General features: G+C 58.0%; 1 protein-coding gene across 1 annotated transcript; it reads left to right on the top strand.

Moving 5' to 3' along the window:
* Positions 1-8,339: 8,339 nt before the first annotated feature.
* On the top strand, positions 8,340-11,319 carry NEUROD4 (neuronal differentiation 4). Its single transcript, XM_072358120.1, is given in 3 exon segments — positions 8,340-8,412; positions 10,319-10,517; positions 10,520-11,319. Coding segments are annotated over 2 exon segments (990 nt in total). The 5' UTR covers positions 8,340-8,412; positions 10,319-10,327.
* The last annotated feature ends 237 nt before the right edge of the window (positions 11,320-11,556 follow it).

The following is an 11,556-nucleotide window of genomic DNA, read 5'->3' as shown; positions in this document are numbered from 1 at the left end:
ATCTCCGTCCCATTGCTCCCTGGTGGCCCAACCCAAAACTCAATGCCTCCTGGTGTCCCCCCTGTGGATCCTATGGGAATCCTCCTGGACTTGCTGAACTTTGTTTCAGCTTGGAGCATTGGGTTTAGGTGGACAAAAGGAGGTTGTCCACCAGCAGCCCATCTCAAAGCCTTCTCTCCAGCAGCGTGGGGATGCCCTGAGATTGGGTGGTGGCAATGCCTGGCATCCCTTAGAGCAAGATCCCTTTGCAGATAAGCAGACCTGGGCTGACAGCAAACAAGCTGAGCTGCCTTCTGCTTCCATTCCTAAACCACAGAACCATGGAATCATAGAACCATAGGATGGTTGGGTTGGAAGGGACCTCAGAGATCACAGAGCCATAGAATGGTTGGGTTGGAAGGGACCTTAAAGACCACAGGGCCATGGGATGGTTGGGTTGGAAGGGAACTCAAAGGTCACACAGCTATAGGATGATCGAGTTGGAAGGGTCCTTAAGGATCACAGGGCCATGGAATGGTTGGGTTGGAAGGGTCCTTAAGGGTCACAGGGCCATAGGATGGCTGGGTTGGAAGGGACCTCAAAGACCATAGAGTCATAGGATGGTTGGGTTGGAAGGGACCTTAAGGGTCACAGAGCCATAGGATGGCTGGGTTGGAAGGGACCTCAAAGACCATAGAGTCATAGGATGGTTGGGTTGGAAGGGACCTTAAAGACCACAGGGCCATGGGATGGTTGGGTTGGAAGGGAACTCAAAGGTCATACAGCTATAGGATGGTTGGGTTGGAAGGGACCTTAAGGGTAGCAGGGCCATAGGATGGCTGGGTTGGAAGGGACCTTAAAGACCATACAGCTATAGGATGGCTGGGTTGGAAGGGTCCTTAAGGGTAGCAGGGCCATAGGATGGCTGGGTTGGAAGGAACCACCACCTTCCAGCACCTGTGGGCAGCTCAGAGCCAGCCAGCTGCGCTGTGATGTCTCAATCCTCCATCTGCACCAGCCAAGTAAAGCACAGGGGGGTGGATAAACGTATGCAGCGACGACAGCAGCGCTGCACTGCCAGCAGCAGCAGCAGCTCCCACCTCCAATGTGCCACCTCAGGTGAGAAAAGGCTCGTGTTTTGCTGACAGAAGGGCTGCTGGGAGCTGCCACTGAGTGGGATGCCCTCAGGGGAGATGGCACACAGCATCCTGCTTGCTGTTTGAGGTGGGTTATGGCATCAGCAGTGATGGGTTTGCTCCCTCTGAAGGAGGCTGAGGCCAACAGAGCCCTGGTGGTTGCATTGAAGCACAGAGCAGTGTGGCTTCGTCCCCAAAGCATGGGGATGGACCTTAAAAAGGTGGCACTTTGGGCACCAAAGGGCAGGGTGAGGATGCTTGGGGATGGGGATGGGGATGGGATGGGATGGGGATGGGGATGGGATGGGATGGGATGAGATGGAGATGGGATGGGATGAGGATGGGGATGGGATGGGATGAGGATGGGGATGGGATGGGATGAGGATGGGGATGAAGATGGGGATGGGATGGGGATGAGGATGGGGATGGGATGGGGATGGGGATGGGATGGGATGGGGATGGGGATGGGGATGGGGATGAGGATGGGGATGAGGATGGGATGGGATGGGGATGGGATGGGGATGAGGATGGGGATGGGATGGGAATGGGATGGGATGGGATGGGATGGGATGGGATGGGATGGGATGGGATGGGATGGGATGGGATGGGATGGGATGGGATGGGATGGGATGGGGTGGGGATGAGGATGAGGATGGGGATGAGGATGGGATGGGGATGTGGATGGGGATGGGATGGGGATGGGATGGGGATGGGATGAGATGGGGATGGGGATGGGATGAGATGGGGATGGGGCACCCATGGTGGTTGTACCCTGTGACAGCAGCCCCCAGATGTCCCCATAGGACTGGGGAGACACTGGGGGTTATGGAGAGCCCTGCAGCCACCACGAGAGGGTGCACCTCCATCCCTTACAGATGGGTCTGAATTTCACCCCAGCAAAGCCAGCATGAGGCTCTGAGCCCTCTTGGAGTCCCATTACCTGGAGATGCAGCAGCCCTGGTCGCTGTTGGGTATGGATCCAAACACGAACACACCTCGTTTAACCCCAACCCTTCCGAGGAGCACCAGGAGGGGATGCAGCCCCCTCCAAGGCACCGTCTATTGCTGCACTCTCTGCTGTTTCCAAGCTGAGCCAATTCAGGAGCCTGGAGCTGACCCAGCTGGCTGCGAGGATCTCAGTTAACTCAATTCACTGCTATTACTGTCAGTCAGACCTAACGACCCGACGCCGACTATCAGCCCTTTGAGGACCCGTTTCTTAATTAACGCCCTCTCATAAACTAATGAATGGATTTTGCTTGTAAGTTCGAAAATCCACACTCCTTGCAAAGAGCAATCCTTTCTCTTTGGGGAGAACACACTATGAGGATGCTCACATCCAACCCCAGCCAACATTCCCCCCCCCCCCCCCTCTTCCTTTGCTCTCCAATAGCCTGGAAAATCCCTTGGCTGGATCCAGGTGCCAACATTGGGTCCCATCTCCCTTTCCCTGGGGCTGCTTTGCTCTGAGCTGCACAGGGCCGGGCAATCTTCATGCCTGGTCGGGGTTTGGGTCAGGGCCAGCTGGACCGGGACCGTGGCTGTTCCTAAGGGCTGTTATGGGGCTGTTTGGGAGGCAGCTGTGCCAGGAGGCTGCCAAGCGGGCAGGGAGCTCAGCCATGCCCGCAGCGCAACATCTGGGGCCCACCACGGTCAGCCAGGCAGCAGTGTCCTCATCTGTGCCAAGGAACAGCCCTCCTCATCCCCCCCATCCTCCTCTTCTTCCTCTCCTCCTCATCCTCTTCCTCCCCTCCTCCCTCTTTTCTTCCTCCCCTCCTCTCTCTTGCCTTCCTCTCCTCTTCTTCCCCTTCTCCTCCTCCTCTTCTTCCCCTTCTCCTCCTCCTCTTCTTCCCCTTCTCCTCCTCTTCTTCCTCTCCTATCCCCCCCCTTCATCCTGCCCAAGGCATGAGACTGAGAACAAACCTCCTCCATCCTCTGGGGACTTCTGGCCAGGCTCTTCATGGGATGAATCCAATCCCAAGAGCCACGGGATCCTTTTATTCCCATCATGATCCCAACTTAACACTGAGGCTGAATGCTGCCCCACAGCCCGTCCTGCATCCTCTGCCCCATCGCGCCGGCAGCGCTCAGGATTACACGAGCTTGAAGAGAACTCAGCGCCCAGCAGCTCCCAGTGCCTCCCAGTTTACACCAGATCCCCAGTCCTGGGATGGAGAGCCACCCACCACTACGGGACACGGTCACCCAGCGGGGCTGTTGTGTTTTCCTACCAGCAGATGTCAGCTCCCGCTCGGGGATGCCGCACGCCGTGATGCTCCATGAGGATGCGGTGGTGACACTGAGTGCTTGGGGGCAGCTCAGGGACGGGCAATTGGGGGCGATGGAGCCTGAGCTGTGCCCCCCAACGCAAAGGATTGGGGATGGAGGCAGCTCCTTGCGCTTAATACGAGCAGATGTCGGAGCTCTCGGCCGAACGGATGGACTTTGGAGACGCATTGAGATGCAAAGCAGGCTGGCAAGGGGCCGGGATGAGAACCGATCGCTCCCTACAGCACCCACACCAGCTCCGGGGATCCCACTGCGGGGATGGGGTGCTGCTCTCCCCTACCCTGAATGGGGACCACGGGTGCCACTCACCGCCCTCTATATGAGCTGCGTCTGCTCCAAACAGGGACTGCCCCCACTTGGGGACGCCCCCAACCCCTCTCTGGGGCTCAGGATGATGCCCGGCATCCCTGCCAGCTCTATGGGGCCGCGGGCGACTGGGAGAGAAGCTGGGCTTTCCCAGCTGTGCCATCAGGAGTCCTGCAGGCAGCCAAGAGCGGAGAGAGCCAGAGCGTGTGCTGGCCCTGCGCCCTGTGTGCTGCGCAGGGGGTCGCTCCCCGGGGACAGCAGCGCTGGGTGCTGAGCCCATCTGTGCCTCCAGACCCCATCTGGGCAGCGTCCCAGTCCCTCCTGCCAACCCTATGGGGGTTGTTTGGTGCACAGGAGGGGAAACTGAGGCAGAGAGCCACGAGAAAAGGCTGAGCAGCCCTCAGCAAAGGGGTCTGTGTGAGCACAAGTGTGGGGCTCCCATCCTCACACCGGGTGGGAGGAGCAGCTGAGATGAGCATCCCCGACACGGGAACGCTTCCCAAAGGACACGGACACACAGACGGTCCCTTCTCGCTTCCACCGCGCTGTGACAACCCCCAGACCCACATTGGGACAGGAGAGACCCCCATAGCCGAGCCCTTGGGGACCCCTTTTGTCACACAGCTCATCACCCCCCCCCCCATCCAATCCCTGCTCCCACCATCGCTCAATGTGACAAATACGGGTCAGTGAGCGCCGGCCGGGGCTTTCCCCCCTTTACCAAAGCCCAGGCGGGCCCCCCAGCCCTGATTTCACTTTAATTGCATTCCCCAATGTTATGCAAATCAAGCGGCCTCGGCGCAGCTGTCAGGATTAAATTAGACCCCGTTAATACGCGGTAATTGCGTTTCCTTACTGACCGAGGAATTCCAGGCTGGGTTGTGGGCAGCGGGGCCGGGACAGCCGTGTGCTTTCACAATATTTACTCTGGCAATTACCTTCCCTTCCAGGCCACGGCCCTGCAGAAAGAATCAGATTATGGGATGGAGAGAGAAGTGCTGGCCTGTGGGTTGGGCGTAGAGGGGGAGAGGGGGGGGGGGTTTGTCCTCTCCTTTACTCCATGTGCTGTGAGATGCTGGACCCCAAATGCAGCCCCTGGTCCGTGCAGCTCTGTGTGTCCCTAAATCCCCCAACCCCACAAATAGGATCCTAAAGGGCTGTGGTTTCATCTATGGGATCATCATAGAGAGGGGTTAGGGGGCATCTGTGAGGGGAGGCAACCTGAGAAAGGGGCAGGGGGTGGCACTGGGGTGGGGGACGTCTCCAGGGTCACCAACAGATGGGGGGAGATGGACATGGACCTGCTGCCTCCACTCCAGGTGCCATCCAGGCTGGGGGGGTATCTGTTATATATTCCTGTTGGGCTGAAGCAGAGGGAAACTGAGGCACAGGGATGGGGATGTGCAGCACGGTGGGGACACAGTGTGTGACACTGATGCCTGGGGAATGGAGACGTGGGGATGGACATCGGGTGGTGGTGGGGAGGTCCATGGGTGATGGGAAGGATGGAGAGGCACTTGGGGGGGTGGGTGGGACATACAGGGGTGATATGAGGACATGTAGGGTGAGGAGGAGGGGGGGGGGGTTCAATGGAGGACATATGGGAGGGATGGAAGACACCTATGGGGAGGGGATGGAGGGTGCCATGAGGGGATGGGTGGGCATCATGGGTGCAAGGAGAACAGGCAAGGTTATGGGGCTCTGAGGGAGGACAGCTGGGCACAGGTTGGCTGCAGGCATCACCGCAGGGGGCGTATCAATGGGAACACCCAGCAGAGCGTCACCCGCTGGGGATACGAGGGTCTCCATTCCCACCGCAGCCCCCCCCACCCTCCATACATCCAATCCCCCATCCCTGCTCTCCCGTGGGTTCACTGCCAGCCGAGCGGGAAGGGGAACATCTTGCACGAGCAGTCCCGGGAGGGGAGGGGGGTTGTTTGGAAGGGGGGGGGGGGGCTCCGAGCCGCAATAACCCGAACAGATGCGAAGCCCCCTTACAATGGGATTAACGTACGGCACGTGGACGGCCCCGGAGCGGCGCTGAAAGGCAATAGACAAAGCGCACTGCCCGCATCCGGGGGTCAGCAGTGCTCCCAAGCGTTTGGGGTTGGGGTGAGGGGGGGGATTGAGCACCGTTATCCTCCATGCGTGGGGATGTGGCCGTGTCCCCCCGGCGTTGGTCCCATGCCCCCTTTGTGCATCCGAACCTGTTGGAGCCATCTGTCAGGGAGGGGACGGGGTGGCAACAGGCAGATTTATTGGCTGCAATCTGTTTCCAACCCCCCTCAACCCCCTCCCCAAAGCTCTGCCCAGCCCGGCCCGGCTCTGGGAAGGAAGCCATGAAGCCACTAATGAATTAATTAGTATTCCCTGTAATCCCTGACTGCCAAGGATGTGATTGTGAGTGTTCTAAATGAGTGTGAAGGGTCCTCCAAGTGTGTGCAGGGAGAGCCCCACGCAGTGATGGTCAGCAGGGGTGGGAATGAGATGGGATGGGGATGGGGATGGGATAGGATGGAATAGGATGGGATGGGGAAGGGATGGGATAGGGATGGAGATGGGGATGGAGATGGGGATGGAAATGGAATAGGATGGGATGGGGAAGGAATGGGATAGGGATGGAGATGGGGATGGAGATGGGATTGGATGGAATAGGATGGGATGGGATAGAGATGGGGATGGAGATGGGATAGGATGGAATAGGATGATGTGGGGAAGGATTGGGATAGGGATGGAGATGGGGATGGAGATGGGATAGGATGGAATAGGATGGGATGGGGAAGGGATGGGATAGGGATGGAGATGGGGATGGAAATGGAATAGGATGGGATGGGGAAGGAATGGGATAGGGATGGAGATGGGGATGGAGATGGGATAGGATGGAATAGGATGGGATGGGGGAGGGATGGGATAGGGATGGAGATGGGGATGGAGATGGGATAGGATGGAATAGGATGATGTGGGGAAGGATTGGGATAGGGATGGAGATGGGGATGGAAATGGAATAGGATGGAATAGGATGGGATGGGGGAGGAATGGGATAGGGATGGAGATGGGAATGGAAATGGAATAGGATGGAATAGGATGATGTGGGGAAGGAATGGTATAGGGATGGAGATGGGGATGGAAATGGAATAGGATGGGATGGGGAAGGAATGGGATAGGGATGGGGATGGGGATGGAGATGGGATTGGATGGAATAGGATGGGATGGGGAAGGGATGGAATAGGGGTGGAGATGGGGATGGAGATGGGATAGGATGGGATAGATAGGGAATGGGATGGGATGGTGGACATAGGAATAGAGGGTGGATTTGGGGTGCAGTTCCTCCTTTCAACCCCATGCTCCCAGGGTTGCAGGGGCTCAGCCCCTTACCTGGGTGTCCGCATCCCCTCTGGGCTGAGGAGGTGAGTGATAGGTTCAGCAGTCAGGGGATGAATAAGGAAACCAATAGCTGAGTGGTTTGTACTGGGGAACACTGGGAGGGAGAGGGAAACTGATGCTGGGGAAGCATCTGTCCCAGGTAGACCAGGAGTAGAGACTGGGGCCAGCCCTGCCCTGCTCCATGAAGGGCTCCCCTTCTATCTCCTCCTTAATTAATCTATTCTACTTATTCTCCATTGCTCCCTCCCACTGCCCAGAGCCAGACCTGGAGGCAGGAGCCCTGGGCCCCTTCTCTTGTCTGCCAGCAGTGAGCTCAGACGGGCCCCTTCTGGCCACACCAGCAATTAATTACTCCCCCTTGCACTCTCATTACAGCCAGGAGGGAGACGCAGCCACCGTACCCATCCCAAGCACCTGTGTCAGAGCCAGCAGCACCCAGGGCTGTGCTCTGTTGGATGGGGACCTCTCCATGGGGAGAGGACTGTCCTGGTGCTGGGAAACTGGGGATGATGTCCAGTGGTGCCCATCCAGGGGTACCCATAGTGGGGTACCCATCCGGGGGTGCCCATCCAGGGGTGCTCATCCCAAGGGTGCCAATCTGGGGGGGCCCATCTCACCAGTGTTGTTCATCTGATGCTGTTCATCTCGGGGTACCCATCAAAGGGTGCCTTTCTGATCTTGGGGGGGTGTTCATCTGGGGATATTCACCCCATGGAGGTGCCCATTTGGGGTCACTCATCCAAAGGAGCTCATCCAGTAGGTGCCCATCCAGTAGGTGCCCATCTGAGGATGCTCACCCTGGGGTACCCACCTGGAGGTGCCCATCTATGGCTTCCAATAGAGGGGTACTGATCCAGGGGTACCCAGCCGGGGATGCCCATCTGGGGGTGCCCATCTGGGGGTGCCCATCTAGGGGTTCTCACCCCGTGGCTCCCACCTGGAGGTGCCCACCCAGTGATGTCCATCCTGAGAAACCCACCCCCATCTCCATCCAATGATGCTCACCAGGCTCACCCACCCCGGGGGGGTCGATATGGATCCCCACTCCGGAGCACCCACCCGTGTTTTGCCGTCGGGGTCCCTTGGGGCAGCGGGAGGAGCCGGGATCGGTCACCTCCCCCCCGGAGGAGGAGTCATAGGGGAACGGAGGCAACTGCAGGAGCCGCGGGCAGCGCGGAGCTCTCAAAACCGCCCCGAGAGCGAAGCTGCCGGTGCCGCTGCCGGTGCCGCTGCCGGTGTCGCTCCCGGTGCCGTCCGCACCCACCGGGGCTGCAGCCACCATGAGTGAGTGACAGCGGGGGATCGCTCCGGTGCCCAGGTAAGGGCGGACCGGGACCTCTAGGGATGCCACGACCCCTCCGATGGGGCTCCACGCCCGGCTCCGTGCAACCCCGACGGCGGGACACCGGGGGGTGTTAGTGCCATCGGCCCGAAGGCAGCACCAGGGGGGTGCGCTGCCCCCGGTTCCTCTGACTCCCAGCTGTGGTCCCGGAGACGGATTGGGACCCCCATTGGGTTTTAGCTGGCACCGGACCGGGCTCTCCCATCACGTCGGGGCTGATCCGATGCTCGGGCTGGAGGTGATGGAGCTGATGGGGATGTATCCCAGCCGACAGCCTTTGATCCTCAGCTCTTGGAGAGGGCCGGTGCCCAGCGGAGGGAGTCGGGGGGGGGGGTGGGGGTCCCAGTGCCTTCCCCTAACTAACCCTTCCTGGCCCAACCTGGTCCCACAAACTCCCCCCATCACCTGCAGTGCTGCATCCCGAGATCAGGCTGAAGGTAATGGATGAAAACACCCCCAGCTCCCCCTCACCTTTCCAGGGGTGCAGGGATGATGTCCTTGAGCAGATTCCCCTCCACCAAAATCCATTGCATCTCCTCTTCTCTGTCCCTGCTTGGCTGAGGAGGGAACTGGCACCAAGAGTGGGATTGGGGCTGCAGGAGCTCCCGTGACAGCAGCGTTCCCACAGCCATCCCATGGCCATACTGGGGTTGGAGGAGCAGCATCTCTCGTTGGCAGCTGCTGGGTTTTCTGCATGATGTTTGTGTACAGCTGGACCACATCCTGCTGAGTTCCTGGGCAGGATGCAGCACGGATCTATTGAGTAAACCCTCATTTTCATGGTCGTCCTGTGGGTGTTTTTGTCCCTCCTGCCCCTCTCTGTTCCTGCTTTATGCCTTGTTCTCACACCAGCATCCTCCCAGCATCCTTCTCCCTGGGGTTTTCTTCTGCTTTGGGTTGTCCTGGTTGGGGTCGGGCTCTTCAGTTCATGGGCTGTGCAGCTCTTTGTCCTGAAGGAAGGGCTGGAATCTGATTCCTGGTCCTGGAATAGGAAGCAGGAATGGAACAGGAGTGGGACCCTCTTGTTTTGGGGTGCCTGGGGACACAATGAGGGAGCGAGGAGTGCACAGGAGAGCTGAGCCATTGCAAGCTGGGAAGTGAGGTTTAGTTTGAACAGATTTGCTCCTACAATCATAGAATCACCAAGGTTGGAAAAGACCTAAAAGATCACCCAGTCCAACTGCTCACTTATTACTAATAGCTCCCATGGGTTCCTTCTGCTGGTTGGTTCAGGATGGAGACATCCAAAACCAAAGGTATCCCAACAAAACAGGCTGGAGGGGTTCCCTTTCCACAATGTCCTCCCAGTTCTTCTCATTGATAAACTGGGAAGCAACTGGGGCTCACAGCCCCAATGCTTTGCTGATGATCCCACCAGGATGCAGGAAGGACCAACTCCAGCCCATCCAGGTGTTCCATCAGCACCTCACCAGATTTCAAAGCATCTGATGCTCTCCTGCTCTACCTGAGAGCTAATAGAAGCCACACGGTCCTCCTGGGCTACGGTGGATGCAATGAACACCCTAATCCAGCTCACCGGCCCCATCTTGCATATTAAAAAGTGGGATTTTCCACGTGGGGTGGATGGGGGTGATGGACCCAGGGTTTGGGCAGCACACTTTCAGCAAAGCTGCTTAGATGTTAAGCTTTATTAAATGAGTCGGGCACGGTGACAGGATCTGTGGGGCTGATGGACATGAAACCACGGCTGCTTTGTGCAGGGTGGCTGTTCTCTTAGGGCAGAGGTAAAGGACGGGCTGATAAAACATGCTCAGGTTGGAGGAGATGGGGAGCTCAAGCTCCGACCCAAACTCTTGGCTGAGAATAATCCCTCTGGATTTGGTTGACATCTCCTGTTTTCTCCACCCCCTCCTCGTTGCAGAGCTGAGGGATGACGAAGACTTACACCAAACCCAAGGAGATGGCAGAGCTGGTGGGCACCCAGAGCTGGATGGATGAAGCTCTGAGCTCCAAGGATGAGCTGAAGGCAGAGAACGGCAGGCAAGGAGCTTTTGGGTTGGTACCGGGCTTGAACGAAGAGCACGACAGCATCGAGGAGGAAGAGGAAGAAGAGGATGATGGGAGAAGCCGAAGAGAAGAGGACCAAAGAAGAAGAAGATGACCAAGGCCAGGTTGGAGAGGTTCAGGGCTCGGAGGGTGAAAGCCAACGCTCGGGAACGCACAAGGATGCATGGACTGAATGATGCCCTGGATAACCTGAGGAGGGTGATGCCCTGTTACTCCAAAACCCAGAAGCTGTCCAAGATCGAGACGTTGAGGTTGGCAAGGAATTATATCTGGGCTCTGTCCGAGGTGCTCGAAACTGGGCAGACTCCAGAAGGGAAGAGCTTCGTGGAGATGCTCTGCAAAGGTTTATCCCAACCCACCAGTAACTTGGTGGCCGGCTGCCTCCAGCTGGGGCCGCAGACCTTATTCCTGGAGAAGCACGAGGAGAAGACCTCAGGGTGTGAATCGGCCATTTCCAGCCACTCCTTCACCTACCAGTCCCCAGGGCTGCCCAGCCCCCCCTATGGCTCAATGGAAACCCACCTGCTGCATCTAAAACCCCCCGCCTTCAAGAGCCTGGTGGATGCTTCTTTTGGGAACCCCCCCGACTGCACCACTCCCCCATACGAGGGTCCCCTCACGCCGCCTTTGAGCATCAGTGGGAACTTCTCCTTGAAGCAGGATGGCTCTCCAGACCTGGATAAACCCTACACCTTTATGGCTCACTACCCTTCGGTCAGCCTGGCTGGTGCACATGGACATCCCACCCACTTCCAAAACGCAGTGCCCCGCTATGAGATCCCCATAGACATGAGCTATGAGTCCTACCCTCACCACGTGGCTGGGCCTCAACTCAATGCCATCTTCAATGAGTAGCAAAGCAGGGTCGGATCCAAACTCTTGGCACAGTGATGGGCCACGTTGAGGAGCTCTTTTATTAATGGAGCTCGACTGGAGCGAGGAAATCACACTGTGGGGCAGTGTGGTGGACTCTGAGCATCCCCATGGGATATCCCCGTGGCCCTCCTGTCCCCTCCCACTTGTGTCACCGTGCTGCTTTTCAGAGCCATCCCCAGGAGCCATGCAAACCCTTCCTGTGAGCCACTGCACTGC

The sequence above is a fragment of the Excalfactoria chinensis genome, chromosome 28 (genome assembly GCF_039878825.1).
Source record: "Excalfactoria chinensis isolate bCotChi1 chromosome 28, bCotChi1.hap2, whole genome shotgun sequence".
Classification (NCBI taxonomy): Eukaryota; Metazoa; Chordata; class Aves; order Galliformes; family Phasianidae; genus Excalfactoria; species Excalfactoria chinensis.
This window is presented reverse-complemented; position numbering and strand designations above follow the sequence as displayed.